Source organism: Xyrauchen texanus, chromosome 17 (assembly GCF_025860055.1).
Source record: "Xyrauchen texanus isolate HMW12.3.18 chromosome 17, RBS_HiC_50CHRs, whole genome shotgun sequence".
In the NCBI taxonomy this organism is placed as follows: Eukaryota; Metazoa; Chordata; class Actinopteri; order Cypriniformes; family Catostomidae; genus Xyrauchen; species Xyrauchen texanus.
Window position 1 is genome coordinate 22159184 of NC_068292.1, and position 18200 is coordinate 22177383.

At 38.1% G+C, this 18200-nt stretch overlaps 1 protein-coding gene across 1 annotated transcript; it reads left to right on the forward strand.

The window, feature by feature from the left end:
• The first annotated feature begins 3494 nt into the window (after positions 1-3494).
• On the forward strand, positions 3495-18040 carry LOC127657923 (phosphatidylserine lipase ABHD16A-like). The gene is made up of 20 exons (XM_052146916.1): positions 3495-3639; positions 4131-4187; positions 4674-4740; positions 6618-6704; positions 6832-6917; positions 7016-7089; positions 8535-8642; positions 9509-9623; positions 10322-10423; positions 10874-10937; positions 11390-11439; positions 11668-11791; positions 12538-12642; positions 12740-12803; positions 15139-15195; positions 15292-15354; positions 15470-15546; positions 16097-16195; positions 16335-16381; positions 17437-18040. Exons 1-20 carry the CDS (start codon positions 3550-3552, stop codon positions 17518-17520), a joined length of 1620 nt encoding a protein of 539 aa, XP_052002876.1. The 5' UTR covers positions 3495-3549; the 3' UTR covers positions 17521-18040.
• The last annotated feature ends 160 nt before the right edge of the window (positions 18041-18200 follow it).

Consider the following 18200-nt stretch of genomic DNA (forward strand, 5'->3'; position numbering starts at 1 on the left):
CTACATGCATACACATAGGATGTCTTTGATAAATTTGATGGACTGAGTAAGTCATGGTATATATTTTTATGCGGCCTCCTTTTGCCTCCTAGTGAATTTGACTCTTGGCCATCCAAGGAACCGGGATGCATGTTTTGTTTCTTTTAGTGCTGGTTCCGCCTAGCAGCTGGAGTTTGTTTTGTGGAGTAGCGCTGCTTCGGGACATTTGTGGATGAATCTGTTTGTTCCTTTTGCTTTTACCTCCTGTTGGCTGGAGTTTGTTTTTTTGGAGTATTTTTGCAGGACATTGGAATGATTACATCATCTGCTGCACAACAGCGGGCTCAAAATTTGTTTGTCTGTCCGAGGAAACTGAACGGCTTTATATCGGCTGGAATTTGTTTTGTGGAAGAACACAGCTTTGAGACAGTTCTGTGAATGAATCTACACATTATTTGTGTTTATTCTGCCTATTGGCTGGGTTTGTTTTACAAAGTATTTTCTGTTTTGTAATTGTGCCTTACAAATCTGTGAGGAAAAATTTAGCAATCTGATGGCAGATTTGTCGCAGAGACTCTCGTAGGTGTACTTGGACTTTTTGAGTTTAGAGGGATCAACGCCGATTGGCACTGTTGTGTGTGGAATTAATGCGCACATTTGTCTTTTTTCTATTTGTTTTCTGTTTGTTTGGGGGAGTTTGGGGATCCATAAGATTTATTCGAGAATAGATTTTTTTTATATATATCTAAGTCCCTCATTTCATATGTTGTGGATTGTTTAATTTGAAACATCATAGACTCAGATCATGCCCTGGTGAGTTTAGAGGAGCTGCTACATACGGAGAAAAATAAATCATATAGTTGGTGCCTTAATGTATCCCTTTTGCAAAACTCTGATTTCCAAAAAATTTGAAAGACTGAAATCAATGTGTATATGGAGATCTGAGAAAATGTTGTTCTACAACTGTTGGGGAAGAGACCAGTATAAGCAAAGTATGGAACATGCTTAAGAGAATGGGTGGTAAGGAAAGTACACACATGGATCTGTATATGCAAATGATAAGGGCAAAGCTAATTTAATTGGAAATTATGCACACTGAATAAGGACAGTGAACATAGTAATAAAAGAGAAGAAATATTAAAAAGCTCTCCAGATGTTAATATACCAAGGAAACCATCAGAGGATATATTAGATGTTGATTTTAGTTTGGATTATCTAAACCTGGCAATTAATGGATGCAAAAAATCAGCACCAGAAGAAGACTTAAAAGTATACTAAAGCTATTTAATAGAATATGGAAAGAAGGTAAGAATCCAACAAACTGGAAAAAGGCACTTGTGCTTCCATTTTCAAGGCCTGAAAAAGATCCAATGAGTCCCAAAGGTTACAGACCGATAGCCCTAACATCCAGTTTGTGTAAGTTGATGGAATAATGACAGTATATACAATATCATTGTATCTAGAATATAATAGAAAGATTAGACAATATCAGTGTGGCTTTAGGAAAGGAAGGTCAACGTAATGAAATTTAGAAATGAAATAGAAAAAGCATTTATCCTAAAGTAAAATGTAGTAACAGTTATTTTAATGTTGAAAAGGTGTATGACACAGTGTGGAATGAAGGATTATTAATCAAACTACAGAAAATGGGGATACAAGGGAGGATGTATAACTGGATACTGCAGTTTTTAACTAATAGATCATTCAGGGTAAAGGAGCGTCATGCAATGTCAGAAACATATAATATAGAGTGGAGTACCACAGGGAAGTGTGATTAGTCCAATATTATTTAACAGTATGACGAATTACATTTTTGATTACATATATTAGGAATAGGAGCTGCTTTATATGCTGATGATGGCACTTTGTGGAAAAGTGCAATACTAGAGGTGGAAAGATGGTCAATAACATGGGAATTAATAAAGGTTATCAGTTATTAAATCATGTTGTATGTACTTTTTAAGGAAATCTATCCCTGAAAATAACAAACTTTATCTGTATGGTCGTTCACTAAAGAGAGTATCAGTTTTTAAGTATCTGGGATTATGGTTTGATAAGTATACATGGAGAACACATATAAAAATGATACAGAAAGGGCAAGAAAGTTATACATTTGATGAGGGCCATGTCAGGTTGTGGATGGGGTGCAGATAAAAAAATCAATGATGAGTATATATAGAGTTATGTTAAGACCCATTACTGATTATGGATGTCCAATATATAGAGCAATGGTCAAATCAAACCTCAGTAAACTGAATAAAATACAGACTAAGGCTTTGAGATTATGTACTGGGGCAATTCGCCATACGCCAAAAAATACTTTACTGGTAGCAACAAAATAACTCCCATTAGACTTAAGAAGAGGCATATTGGAGTAGTCTTAAGAGCAGTAAGCAAGAACATCAAACTATGAAAGTACTGGAAGATTATTGGGAATATCAGAGGAATCAGGGAAGAGGTTTTGGGTGGGCAGTCAGTAAAGAAGTAGTTATATATGACATATCACTAGTGGAATTAGGACCGTCAGAAAGAGAGAGAGAAATATATGAAAGTTAATTATTTCTCGTATTTACAGATATACACTGATGGTTCAAAAGCACCAGACACTACAACAACTGGAATTGGTATTTTTATTCCAGAATTCAAGTTATACATCTTCAAGAGACTATCGATCAGATTAGCAGTATTTACAGTATAATTAGTTGCACTTTTGTTTGCACTCCAGTGGATTGAAGATGCCAGACAAAAGTAATCATCTGTTCACTTTCCATGTGAGCACTTAATAGTCTAGTATCACATCAATCTACTAGAGAAGATATATTAAATTATATGTATATGATTACAAAATCACTAGAAAAAATGAAAACAGATGTAAACATTTTGTTGGGTACCAGCACACACATGAGTTTATGGAAATTAAATAGCAGATCTGATGGCAAAAAAGGCATTATCGGCATTGAGGTTCTGTTAGGCAGAGGAGAAATTAAATCAGTAATGAAACCAAGTATTCAAAAAGAGTGGCAGATGAAATGGGATTTATGCAGTACAGGAAGATTTTATTATAGGATAAATACATCGGTTAAGGATGAATACAATTTAGGGCGATATAGGAAAGAGGAGGTGATTCTATCTAGATTTCAATTAGGACATACAGGGCTTAATACAAAATACTTACAATACAAAAGATATAAGTATTATAAATTGGAGTAATTATGACTTTCTTTATAGACACAGGTTTAGACAACCGTATTTGATACGGAAGAGGATCTTGATATGTTATTAATGTAAAACTACATACACACTGATATAGAGAACTCACATGGTGAGATTTAGGCATGGGTGCTGAACACGCAGCAGCCTGAGCGCCCCATTGCTGGACTCCAAAACAAACATAGGAAGAAAGGTAGAAAGATCACCAATGTTGGTTCCAAAAAAACAACAGCAAAAAAAAAAAAAACAGCAGGTGGCGGTACGTGCCTTAAAAAAAAAACCCCAGAGAGGTAGGAAGAAGAAGACGAAGAAGAAGAAGAAGAACCTCTCAGGCCGCCGTAGTTCCTGACCGAGGTGAGAATGGCCGTCTGGATGTGGCTCCGGTGCCTTTTCGGGCCCAATCTGCAGCGGATCCATCGCTCACCGGACCAGACCAGAGCGGCACGGAGGGTATGCACTCTTCCTTTCCCTTCACCCAGAGCCATATCCCTGTAAAATGACGGCAAGTTCATTCTTGCACGAACGTGCGGAAGTGCATTATTGCGTTATTGGCGTTTAGAGTCTCAAAACTTTGTGAGCTGTCTACCTAGACAACATTTTTGGGAATCATAGGCTTCGATTAGATTTGGACGTTCAGAACGCGCATTTGAAGCCCTAAAACACTGTCTTGATAGACAGACACATCCATTGACAGCTGATACGGTAATGGTCAAATGACAGGTGAGTTTAACTGTCATTAAAGGCAAGAGAGGAAGTAGCAGTGTTCCCAGGTTGATGTTTTATTCGCGTTGATGTTTTATTCACGTTTGATTTAGTTTCCGTTTCGATTCTGTCGACAGATATGCAACATTGTTGTCATTCTTGTTGTCAGTCATTCTTGATGTGTTGCAATATTGAGTGAATGACTAATACACTAATTCACACGTCTTTCTTTTGTGCAGGGTTGGAATTATCAGCCCAGAGGTTTGGAGAGGCACACACACAGCATCCTCGGTTGGGTATGTGATCACTGTAATGTTTCATTGACACAGAGTAGCTTATGGATGCTCGCTTCTCTTTTATGGATACGCTTGTACCAGTTGAGATTGTTCATCCTGTTATCATTTACTCTGCCTCGTGTTGTTCCAAACTTGTATGACATTATACCAGGAAACACAAAAGGAAATGTTTGGCAGAATCATGACCGCATCAGTCACCATTCACTTTTATTGTTGGGAAAGAAGTTGCTATGAAAGTGAATGGTGACTAAGGATGTCATTCTTCCCGACACCTGCTTTGTGTTCCACAGAAGGAAGTAAGTCTTATTGAACTGCATCAGAGTGAGTAAATGATGACAGGGTGAACTATCCCTCATATTTAGTCAGACATCATTTTCATTTTTGGGTGAACTATCCCTTTAATGCAGACTAGTTTTCACATTATTGACAGGATTGTTTTGTAATGTACAGTCAGTGTAATCACATGCCCTTATTGTTGTCCTTCAGGCCTCTGTGCTGTGGTCTCTGTCGTACTACAGTTCCCCACTGCTCCTCGGCTATCTCTACAGAAAAGGTAATATACACAAACGCATGGAGTCATACACTATAGCTATTTTTATGGGGGGAAATGCAGTCGAAGTCCCTTTCAAGGCAAGTCAGTTCACTCGGCAGCCATCTTTGGAAAGCACTTCTGCAGCTATTTGTAATGTAAACAATCGGCATACAAGTGTAGCTGCTATCTACTTGAATTGGGAAAGACCGAAATCTCTTGGTCAAGATTACGATCAATGACCATATATCAAATCAGCAATAAAATCTGTCAACATTAGTTTCATAAAGTGATCTTTAAATCAGATCATGCATAAAACAAACAAAAAAAACAAAAACATTATTTTCTCAGCTTGTCTCGTTGTGCAGGCATGTTCTTGATTTGACTGACAGGCGATGTCTGGATCCAAAAGGTGAGGCAGGGCTTCCTTTTCTACATCTGTTGGCCGTACCAATTTTTCCCCATTCATTTTAATAGAAGTGTCTTGTCTCTGCTGAATAGTCTCTGATGCAGGATACTTCCAGTAAGACAATTTTACTTCTGGAAAATCAAAATATGAAATTGTCAAGATTGTATGTGCACAAGTGATCAACAAGAGAGAGGTAGGGACTTGTCTTGCCTTGAACAAGCATTAAACTGATTGTATTACAAATATATTAAAAGGCAAGGGAACTAATACTGCAGTCATACATATTTACACAGCTACATGCAGCTATGAGCATGTGTTGATTGGCTCAGTGTTATTGTTATGGTAAATGGGTGTAATCATAACTAGTGAGTCATGGGCTAATGCTCTCACAGCAGTGCTGTGAGTATATTTAGCCTGGCTCATAAGTATCAGCGATGGTCTAATGTTCCTGAGGAATACCAATGATCTGGTTCTGAATGAGATGCGCTGTTTCGAAAGTACTCAATGAGCTCTTTGCTAATACAGTAGCTCTGTTTTACATGCTGACTGAGGTATGCTCTTGCATATTTTTTCTGAATAAGATATAGGCTAATCTGAGTTATATAAACAGCTGGATAGAGGATATTCTTGTGTGTTATTTTTCAGGTACTCAAAGTTGAATATTCCTGTTTGTTAACAGCATTTTAGTTAAGATTTTGTGGGACATCAATTCAATTTGCGGGTTATTATAATTGAAACATTTTGTTAATGGACTGTTTTGTGGTCAGCGTGCATTGTTCCATTCCTTTGTTTGTTTGTTTTTGTTTTTTTACCTTGCACAAGTGAGTGTGCACCATAAAAAATGTTGTTGATGGCATTATACATTTGTAATGATCATGTAATTACATGACCAGCAATAACTAGGCAATACTGTTAAAATTCTATTATAATATCATATTACTTTATATTATAGTATTATATTATAGTATTGTTGAACAGCAAGAAGGTTCGAGTCCCGGCTCAACAGGGCCGTTTGCATGTTCTCCCGTGTTCACGTGGGTTTCCTCCGGGTGCTCTGGTCTTCCCCACAAATCCAAAAACATGCAGGTTAAGTGAATTGGAGACTCTAAATTGCCCTGGAGGTGAGAGTGAGAGACCCTCAGCCACAGGGGGTTGCGTCAGCAAGGGCATCCGCCGTCAAACCTGTGCCAAGACAAACATGCTGATCACGGATGGTCCGCTGTGGCAAACCCTATTGGGAGCAGCAGAAAGAAGAAGATATTAAAGTATTGTTGAAATTAAATGATAAAGATGGATTGCATAAATTATATTACAGATTATATCTGCAGAGAAGTGCATTGTGATATTGACTTTTAACACATTGCTATAGACTTATTATGTATTCTAAATTGTGTGTGCTTGGGTACATTTTATATCAAGCTGCATTAATATTGCAGTTTTGGGCTATTGAACTGATCATATTCAAATTAATTAATGTTTTTTTTTCCTCTAGGTTACATCTGCACCAGTAAGTTTGTTCCTCTCAGTCAGTATCTTGGTTCAGTGCTGATTTGTCTGCTGGGAGTGGCCTGTTTGAGAGGTGACACAATATTACATTTTACTTTGCTTGTAAATTTACTATAAAAACTCATCAATGTTTGATTGATTCATTTAAATGAAAAAGTGTTCACAATGTTTAAACGTTTTTACCATTGTGCTGTTATTAGGGTGGGGGCGCTGGAGAAACCCGGAGTACCTTCAGTTCATCACCATACTGGAGGAGACCAGGAAGAACCACACACCTAGCAACAAGGTGAGACTGTAGAAGTGCCTTGGAAACAATACCATAAAGCCTTGCTTAAAACATGATGGGCCCATTAAATGGATGTATTCCTGATATGTCTCCTGCAGAAGAAACTGGCATGCTTTGACTTTGACTTCAAACAATGGCCTGCAGATTTCAGCTGCAAAGAAATTAGTAGTCCGTAAGTAAAACCTGTCTCTCTCCCTTTCTCTCACTCTCCCTGTTTCAGACAAGTTTGCTTTGAAGATCCTATAAAATGGCTTGACGAGCGCAGTTTTCTTTCCTGTGTTGATGTATTTCCTATTGAAACAGGAAGTTGGGGCGGGACATATCAAAAGGCTCATCCAGTTTTTTTTAATATCCAGTAGGCTTTCATGTACATCACATTCATGAACCATGATTTTGCTACTTGCCATTCTCATTCTAGAGAAAATTAGATATATTCTTATTGTTTGTGTGTTCCGGATCGGCTCGTGCCTGGTCGACTTTGTTGCCTTTGTGAGTATACTCTTCTGACCATGAGCGAATACGAATGTGTTTGACGCATGCTCACTACAACTACTTTGTGATACTCTTTTAGGAGAGTCAATGGCCGGCAAATGCGCCAACAATGTACACAAACGATAACTGCGTCCGCGAGTCGAGAAAACCTGGCTGGCACGCGGTCAAGCCACGCAGACTGGATTATGAAGAAATTTACATCACGCATATTGTGCGTGGAGTGATCTGAAACGCAGACACAGCAAGAGTAATTTGGCCTTAAATGACATGCAGAAAGCATGGACCAATCAGCTTTGAGCTCAAGTAGACTTCAGCAGGGCTTAAACAGGGAAAATAACCTTTATTTTCAACAGAAATACACTGGTATAAACATTTACTTATTAAAAATGTGGTTAGACACAAAATATAATTAGACTAGAGACCAGAAACTTCACAAGCTGACTTAAATGTAGCAATCCATGATTATTTAATTGTGTATCAAATTAAATGAATGGCAAAAAGATTCAAACATGTGATATTTGGTGAGTAAAATCGTATTATTTTAGACGGACGGGATTATAAAGGCTGGAGTAGCCCAGCAGTGCGTCAGCAATAGAATGGAACATCCGCTTACTGTCGGCGCCACATCCCGATATGGATACTTCCTGTGTAAAAAGCTTTGTCGATTATTATGGGATCTATTTGCTTTTGACATGATGTACTGCACACGTCTGGTGACTGGGTGTAGGACTCTAAATATTAATGTTTATATGTGCTATACTTTTTTGTCAACGTTAAGAGTACACTAGTGCAGGGGTTCCCATCCCTGTTCCTGCAGGCCCCCCAACACTACACATTTTGGATATCTCCCTAATCAAACACACCTGATTCAACTTGTTAGTGGAGACTCCAAGACCTGAATTGGGAGTGTCAGAAAAGGGAAATATACAAAATGTGCTGTGTTGGGGGTCCTCCAGGAACAGGGTTGGGATCCACTGCACTAGTGTATAGATGGTCTCTATGCCAACAGATATGGACTAAAGCCACAAAGCTCCCATTTGTTATTACATGGGGTGTTTCATTGGGTAACTCATAGGTCATTGCATATGTCTAATGTTTCTAATTTTGCAACTTTTCTGTCCCCAGTAAGCTGTCTAAAGGTGGTGTGTCCCTGCTAAGGCCAGAGCCGAAACACAGAGGAGCAGCAGACAATGTACTGAGTTCAGTTCGCACACTCCCATGTCACATCTTAAGGTAACACTCCCTAAGATAGCACATTTCCAAAGGAAAATTATTACAAACACACTAACCATTCCAGAGAACACATTTACACACACATACACCACCATGCCACATCTTAAGATAGCACACAAAGGTTTAGGTAATAACGCTATACAACAAGCAGACCTTTCATTGAAATGTATTGTGCTTAAAGCTACTGAAGTTAACTAGCCAAGGACGGTGAGTGTTTTTCTCTTTCTTGTCAATATTGTTGTTTGAATAATATTAACAATAGGCTTATAAGAGCTGCAGCAGGTCTATCAGGCTGCATTTACACGTCACACAGATTTTGAGATTTAGTCCTGTCTCCATCACGTAGTATATTAACAGCTGTGCTTGCATTAATATTGCGTCAAGACGGCACAGATTTTTGTACCGTCTGTTTTACACTCTCATAATACATTAGCGGCTGTGTTTACATTCGTATCACATCAAGAGGGGCATTTTGACTAAGAAGTGCATTTAAATGTTTATGCGCGCAGCTGCGTTCACCACAAGACATGAGCACTCTAAAGAGCATTCAAGACTAACATATGCATGTGAGCATTTGAATGCAGCCAGCTGTCAAACAGAGTCAAACAGGCTTGTGGGTACGGAAGTCAGTGCTCGGTACTGTCGGCACTTTTAACAGGCAGATATTAAAATGTTAAACTGAGCAGAGATTTGGCGGCACCTCTAGCAAGTTCTGGCAGTACTGCCGCACCCAGTTTGGGAAATACTAATACTTCTATATACATGTAAATATACATATAGTCCAGTATTATACCACATAGAAGTTCACAAACAAACACATCACAATATCATGTCTTTTAATGGTCTTTCATATATGTTTTGTGTAGTTATCTGATAGCTCACTCATTCGGCCGGAGAATACTCTACCCGGGCTCGGTCGGTCTGCTGCAGAGGGCCATGAGGCCCATGTTACAGCAAGGCCAAGCCAGACTCGTAGAAGAGGTAACACACGCACCTTGTGGAGTCTTTCCATTGACTTCTATTGTTTTTAGACTGAGGTAATAATAATATCAATCACCTAACCCTAAAGCTAACTCTCTGACTCCAGCCAGGTCTCCTAAGCAACCAAATTGGCCCAGTTGCTAGGGAGGGTAGAGTCACATGGGGTAACCTCCTCATGGTTGCTATAATGTGGTTCAGTCTTGGTGGGGCATGTGGTGAGTTGTGAGTGGATGTCACGGAGAATAGCATCAAGCCTCCACACGTGCTATGTCTCCGCGGTAACACGCTCAACAAGCCACGTGATAAGATGCGTGGATTGTTGTTCTCAGACGCGACTGAGATTCGTCCTCCACCACCCTGATTGACCACGAGGACTTAGAGCATTTGGAATTGGGCATTCCAAATTGGGGAGAGAAAAAAATAGACAAACTCTTACACAAACATTTAAGCATGTTTAAATTTTCATTAAGACATAATTTAGCTTGTTTATCAAGCCGGTTTCCTTGTGTGGACCGTTGGCTGGTAATTAGTAACTACTAACTACTTAGACAACGACTACAGTCCCATGCTCCAAGAAAGTTATGCACAATTGTAAAGCCATGATCCTAAAGTGGAATACTTACAGTTTCTCACTTTTGAATTTTACACCACAATGCGTCATCCAATCTTCCCTGTTTATATTGCACTGTTATGCTCAGTATGAAGGTCAGCGTAACAAACTGATGGCTTGTGATGGGAATGAGATCGACACCATGTTTGTGGACCGGAGGAGAGTGGGAGGAACAGCTGGCCAAACTCTGGTAAGATTCTGAAAACTGAGAAGAATGGAGGGGAGAATAGGAGGTTGAGAGAGTGTGGCACTAAAAGAGTGGGTTAAATCAGTCATAAAGTATGTGTAATGACAGTAGCAGAGGAAGTTCAGAACAGCACAGTAGTGTAGTGAAAGCTGAAGAGTGCAATTTCTGCACCACCAAACAGAATTGCAGAAATTACACCCTTCATCTGCCATTGGTCGAACTAACAGATAGTCCTGCCCCAAACTCATGCCATTGGTTGAGTAAATATTGTTGTGTCTGCCTGGATGGGTCTCGTAAAACAAACAGAGGAATGCTGAGCCGCTTTACACTTACACACTTACTTATAAAACCTATATTTACTTATGATGTATATTTACTTGTGAAGTGTGACATATTTCATCTGGATCTGCACTTTCCATTGCTGATGTAACATTGAATGTTTCTTAATCATAGGTGATCTGCTGTGAGGGAAATGCAGGATTCTATGAGGTCGGCTGCATGAACACACCACTGGAAGGTAAATGCAGAAGCATCGTGCCCATTCAAAGAGGACATTGAGTGCTTCCAAAATTATATAATAATTAATAGTAATAGTTTGTTTCTTTGATAATTAACTTGTATTGTAGGTATAAAAAAAATTGGTCAGATTTATAAATTTGCATCTTGCGTGGATCATTTCCTTGAAGTCTCTCAAAACTCTTCATCATAACACTTGGAATTCATGTGACTTCTGTTCCCAAAGAACACAAAAGTAGATACATGTCTAGGCTGCTCTTTTACATTCAGTGAAAGCACATGGTGGGCCGTCAACAACAACTATACCACTTGAATAATAGTATAAGCATGGAAGTATTAGCTTATGCTAGTTATGTTGCAACAACAAACAAAAACTAGGTAAATGTGTCTCAATGTGTGTTATATTTTATGCAATCTTGTGATAGATGCATTTGTAACTGTGTCTGCTTACAGGTGGATACTCAGTGTTGGGCTGGAATCACCCAGGGTTTGGCGGCAGTACAGTAAGTTAACATCACACTGTGCTTTCTGTTCTTCACAATCTGACCTTGTTGTAACACCACACAACTCTGGTTTGGCCTGTCTGTCTGTCTGTTTATAGTTTGTTTGTTTTATCTGAAATGTAAAATTGGTGACACGTCTGTGGTGGACAAGGTGTTTATGTACTTTGAGGATAGCCTGAGTCTAGAACTGCAATAATAATTATGTATTTTTCTTTTCTGCTCTTTCAGGGAGTTCCATTTCCTCAAAACGAGGCCAATGCCATGGACGTTGTCATTCAGTTTGCTGTGCACAAACTGGGTTTCCAGTTTAGTGACATTATTGTGTATGCTTGGTCAATAGGTGGCTTTACAGGTAAACAATCACACAAATGCAATCCCATCTATAACAAGGAACCTATGGCACTTTTCCACTGCACGTTAAGGTTCGACTCGACTCTGCTCGTTTAACTTTTCTGAGCTTGCTTTTCCACTGAAGTTTAGTGCCGCCTCAACGTGGGAGGGATTATAGGCTGATCGTCATAGTTGCGCTGCCTCTACTGCCATGATATCATCTTAAACACGACACAAACACACAACAAAGGAGCAATGAATGAATGGTGTTCTTGATTCTCGGCATGTGGCTGTTTTTCACAGCAAGACGACAAACATTGTTTCAAAAGAGGCTGACGGCAGCAAGACAGAATACTGCTAAAAAAAACAGGAGAGTTTGGGAAATCATACACCAAAGCAGAGACGAGGACATCACTGTGTTAGCTCAAAGATGACGCATGATGGTAAGCTAACCTGCCATCTAGCTTATATAGCAATGACGCTGATAGTGATTATTTTCTCGGACCAATCTGTGATCTGCATTGTTTTGACATCTCATTTATTATCGGCTCGGCTCGCTTGGAACCTCGACCGAGGTGGTACTAAAAAAAGTACCAGGTACTATCCACAGTGGAAAACCCCCAAAAAGCGAGCAGAGTCGAGCCATACCGTGCAGTGGAAAAGCACCATTAGACCCAACCACCACAACATACAATGACTCATTGTGTTCCCATAAGCAGTTTTATCTTTATCTATGTCCAGTCCCACATTAATATCTCTCTATTTTAGCCAGTTGGGCCGTGATGTCATACCCAGAGATCCGAGCTCTGGTTCTTGATGCCTCCTTTGATGACCTTTTACCCCTTGCTCTGAAGGTCATGCCAGAAAGCTGGAGTAAGTGTTGTACTCTTCATCTCCTCTCCAGACTCACTGTTAAGTGTGATGAGACCCAAAGTCATTAATACATGTTCTTCTGTTTCCATTTCTGCAGGACATTTGGTGACCCACACAGTGAGGCAATACATGAACCTGAACAATGCAGAACAGCTTTGCAAGTTAGTCATCCTCATACAAATAGTACACGCATGTTCCACAATTGATACAAATTTGTTTGTCTGATATTCTGTTTTTTGACACAATATCTTAATAATTTGACTACAAAAGAAAAAAAAACTTCTGCATTATGAATATTTTATTAAGTAAAATTAGTGATAGACCAAGATATCGGCCAGGGCTGCATTAACCAAAAGCATTGCAAGCGTAAGTTGACCGTAGAGACCATTGGCGGCAATGGTTTCTGCAATATTTTTATGCTTATGATGCTTTTGAGAAATGCAGCCCTGAGCGATTAATCTGCTGATATTTGGCAATCTTGCGATTTATCGTATCCGCAAACACCGTGTTCGATTGGCTGATTAACAGAAGTGTTAACTTCCCCATGTGTCAGTTCTAAAAGATTTGTCAATGGGTAGACAACATTTTTTGTTTTCAAGTTTGTTTGTTTTTTTCTCCACTTTATATAAATTTGAGTAAATATTGCATAAAATAAGTGTTTTTTTTAACTTTAGTAATTTTGGGCAACATCTGCTTTCTCATCAGCCTTCGTGCTGTCTAGATATTGGTATCTGCATCGGCCATTGAGAAACACATAACAGTCAACCACTGATAAAAATGAATAATGGTTTTATTATTTTATGCCATTATATTTATGAAAAGTAAAATATAATTTGTAAATCTGTTCTAATGTTAATTCACAGATTCATGAAAGTTTTCATATTTTAAAATGTTAGTTGGTACAAACAATATTTACATCTGGTCCCGACCACGTGTAATTAATGTGTAAGACATCTGAACATTTTGTGTTCTTTCAGGCAAATTGCCATGACTGCATTTTGATAGAAGTGAAATAAGTAATGAAAAAAATAACTAATAATTTAACAAGTGAAATTAACCTTGTTTGTTGTTTTTCTTTTAAAACATGTAAATACAGTACAGACAGAGAGAGAGAAAAAAGCAAGCAATGTTTCTTGTATTTGATGCTTGCATTTATTTCTTCAAAGTAGAGTTTATTCCCAACTCTTTACCAAGCCCTCTAACGTGACTGGTTGGAAAGTTTATTAGTTTGATAAGAGTTCTATAACTTAGGTTTCATAACTCAGGAATGCATTGATAAATCACCTTCAGTTGATAAGGTGTGGTCAATGTTAATGCTGTTAATCCCATAAATAAAACATTGCGGGCTGGTGCAAACACAATAAAATGAGAAAAAAAAATGAAAAATCTGCACTTGATCATAGCTTGCAAATATTTATCAGCGTTTCAGTCAAACAACATAGACGTGAAGAAGAAGAAATCCTTTGTTGTCACACATTATACATTTTCATATATACATATATGCGTCAGAGCACAGGGTCAGACATGATACGGTGCCCCTGGAGCAGATAGGGTCAAGGGCTCAACAGTGGCATCTTGATGGTGCTGGGGCTTGAACCCCAAACTTCTGGTCAGTAACCCAGTGCCTTAACCACCACCGCAGCAAATCTGGTGCCTTCCTGATATGGCATTTTCATGGGTGTGGATTGTGATAGTTGTGAATGAACATGCACATGCACCCGTTGTATGAATGTTTGAAATTCACGAACATACATTTAACGAACAAATCTGGGATGTACACCGCGTTAGTGAATCTGGAGGGAATTTTTCTTGAAGGTCCATTTAATGTGTAAATTACTCCCAATTTACTTTGTATTTACTAAAGTTTTACCCTGTGTCTCTGTGGTGCTAGATCGATTCCTCTGTTTTAAATGACCCATCCATACCCTAACAATAACATGGACTCAACCAGTGGTGTGAGTTGGGGGCTGGACATCAAACGCAGGCGGGGGGGCATATTCAGAAAGCTGTTCGAAACAAATGTTCTTTTTTACAAATCCGTTCTGCACTAGTGGTGCAGAAATGACTATGCTTTAAAAAAAAATAGATTCTCGAGTAATTTATGCTAGCAGCATGTAAATGTGCAAGTTACTTTACCTGTGAACACTGTTTGTAATGATGTTTTTGGGCACCATTTGGTAGGTCTCTTTAGTTAGACCTGATATTAAAGAACAGATAACCTAGTAGAAAAATGTGAATATCTGTACAATATACTGGTCATACTGATACTTGTATTTCTCTACCATATGCACTTACAACATCGAACAACATATACCTATATTGATAATGCTTATGTGTGGATGATAAGAGATAGGCTTTGGTCATTTCCTGATCCCACTCTCAACATTGTTGACTGTCTACTTTCAAAACTGCCTCTGTAAATTAAAAATGAGAAAAAGCAGAAAACATCGCCTTGTTAACTTCAGCACCATCTTAAGACATTGGCTCTCATTTCAGGTACCAGGGACCAGTGTTATTGATCAGAAGAACCAAAGACGAAATCATCACAACCACGTGAGTTATCCAAGATGCAGATAAGCACATTCATGCTTGTGGAATCAAAAACATGAATAGTTTTGATTTCATTGATTTAATTGCATTTTGACACAGGGGGCCAGAAGACATCATGTCCAACAGAGGGAATGACTTGTTACTTAAACTTCTCCAGTACAGGTCTGACTTGATATCACACAGACTGGCCAATAATATTACATGAAGCATAGATTTGACTGGGTTCATTCATATTTCAGTTCCTCTAGTTGGTTTCATCTCTGTCTATGTCTCACAGGTATCCTCAGGTAATGACAGATGATGCTATCAGGGCAGTCAGGCAGTGGCTATCAGCAGGGACACAAATAGAAGAAGGTTTGTTTACACAGTTAATTCATTTCTAAGGATGTTTATAATAAAAAAATTCCTCTTAATTATTGGAATTGGCCAATATTAGAAGCTGGTCATATAAAGGCTTATTTTTTCTAATTTAAACAGTTTACCCTTTTTCTATACTGCGTGTGAAGGGTTGTGCTGAGACAGTTATATATCAATATACTGCAATTCTTTATCTCACAATATTGTATCAAGATCCTTATATCAATATCGTTGTGTGAATATATTTTCAACATTTAAAAAAAATTAAGCAGCATTTCAATAATCGCAAAACAAATTAAAGTCGGGATATTCAACATTCTCTGAAACCGGTCTTTTCTGGTGCGGCCTATGAGGTGGCGTACCAGAGAAAAGTGAAACGAATTGTGTGATTAAAATAAAGGCTACCATGCTAGTAGTTGAACCATGAAACTAAGATGAAAATAATGAGGATGTAAGCTAGTTAATATCAGTATTTCTATAGGGGTTCATCCTAAGTAATTTCTGCTACCTCCATATTCAATGGAGTAATGTTTTTCCTCTTTCTCAGAATCTGTGTACACTGGCTATGAGGTAGATGATGATTGGTGCTTGTCGGTGCTGCAGTCCTATCAGACAGACAGAGAGACGCCATTCCCCTGGAGTGTTGGTGCGTGCCTCATATAACTAATCTCTAGTGTTAACATGACCTTGTTCTGTGATATATCACATTCCAACATATCACTGCTATGACTGGCCATGCTACAAACATTTCACTGTCAGCTATTTAAACCTGTTTCTTGTTTCAGGTGAGGACATGACACCTGAGGGTAGAAGGCAGATCGCTCTATTCTTGGTATGCTAAAATTAAGCTAAATATAGTGATTTGTAAATTTTAAAAAAATGCTACGGTTCTAAATAGTCAACTGTACTTCATAACTACCAGGGTTGCACAAAGTTCACAATTTCAGAATGAACTCCCTTGCAATTTATGAGTTGGAATTTGAATTGAATTGGCCAGTCCCCACAGGAAGTTGAAGTGTAATTTACTGAAGTGCAATTTAAAGAAATTCAACACAGTCACACTATTATTTCTTTATTCCAAGACACGTTTTGTGACACGTTTTTTTTTTTTTTAACCAAGTATGCCTTTTTATTCCCAAATAGGTAGAATTATATTTAGAACTTTTAGACATAAAATGTATCTCTATTAACAGTACGTATTACATATTTAACAAATCTATATTTAAATTAAGTAACTTTAAGAAGATTTCTTAAACTCAACTTTGTCTTATGACAATTGCTTAATTTACATGGTTTTAAACTGTTCCATATTCTGAGCATCTCATGCACATTTCTATAAACAGTATTTCAGTGCTTGTTGTCTTAAACCAAAATAATATCCAATTTTTACACCTCACGTGAACACTTATGAGAACATTAATATAAAGTATTTTAAAAATGGCACCTACAGAAATGGAGAGCGATGTGCTCATCAATAGTGTAATAAAACCATTCAAATTGCCCCTGTGCATGCTGGGAAGAGGGTAAATGGGATTGAACCACAAACATTTTGTGTTGGTCAATTTGAACTCAAATGCATTAATTCAACTTGCTGCTGTGCTTGTTGGTTCAACTTACAAACAATCTAAGTAGTTGTAATATAAAAGCTGCATTGAGTTCAGTGTTGTTGTTTTTTTTTTTCATTAATTACATGATCCAAGCATTATTCTTACAGTGTAATGTTTCAGAAAATACCCCATTTGTAATGCATATGATAATATGGTAACATGTTATACTGAAAAACAGCAGTCTTTCTACTACATCTCTATCAGAATGAAATCTTTAATTCCTTCATGCTGACATTTTTCTGTCATTCATCTGACAAGACATTCCTTGACTGTCTTGCAGGCACGAAAGTACATGCGAAACTTTGAGACGACACACTGCACTCCACTCCCCATTTCTGAGTTCCAGTCTCCTTGGAGACTGTAGAGAGCGACAGTGAGAAAGACTGGAGGACAGAGGTCAAAGGGAACTGCGGGGAGGTCTTTAGAGTTAGCCAATTGTCAAAATGTGACAGGATTACTTGTTTGTATGCATTGTTTGATAGAGATTATTTTTAATTATTGGCTGTGTTCTGCCTCCATTGCAGTTGGCTGCCTATTTAACAGTTAATGAAGGTTGGAAATGTGTTGATGCTCAGGGTTGTTGTCACCTTTGTGACATCTGTTTGTTTCCTGTGAAAGAATATCCAGTGATGGGGCTCAAAAATTTTCTTGCATCTTTCTCGGTCCATTTTTACCCTCTATTATGTGAGCATTGTAATTTAAAATGTCCTGAATGTTATATTACATATGAATATTAAATAAAACTGGGAGATGCTTTTTGTGGCTGGGGTTCCACAAAGTCTTCGAAGATGTCTTTTTTGTGACACGCACACACTTACTTTAGGGTTCCAACACTAAACTAATGAATTTAAATTACCTTTAGTCATTTGTAATTTTCAGAGAACAAATTTTTAAAGTAATTTAGATTCAGACTGATTCAGATTTGCTAATGAATCATTAAGACCCATTTGTTTCGCCTATCATTGAAAATAACATAATGAAAAGAAAGATTAACTAACAAATCAAACATCCCTATGGCTTGCAAGTATAACTAAACACAATTAA

Excerpts from the sequence above, each read along its gene's own strand:
- LOC127657923 (XM_052146916.1), top strand. The coding sequence starts at position 3,550 with ATGGCCGTCTGGATGTGGCTCCGGTGCCTTTTCGGGCCCAATCTGCAG. Across the intron at positions 7,090-8,534 it reads TGCAAAGAAATTAGTAGTCC|TAAGCTGTCTAAAGGTGGTG; the intron begins GTAAGTAAAACC and ends TTCTGTCCCCAG. Across the intron at positions 10,938-11,389 it reads CATGAACACACCACTGGAAG|GTGGATACTCAGTGTTGGGC; the intron begins GTAAATGCAGAA and ends GTCTGCTTACAG.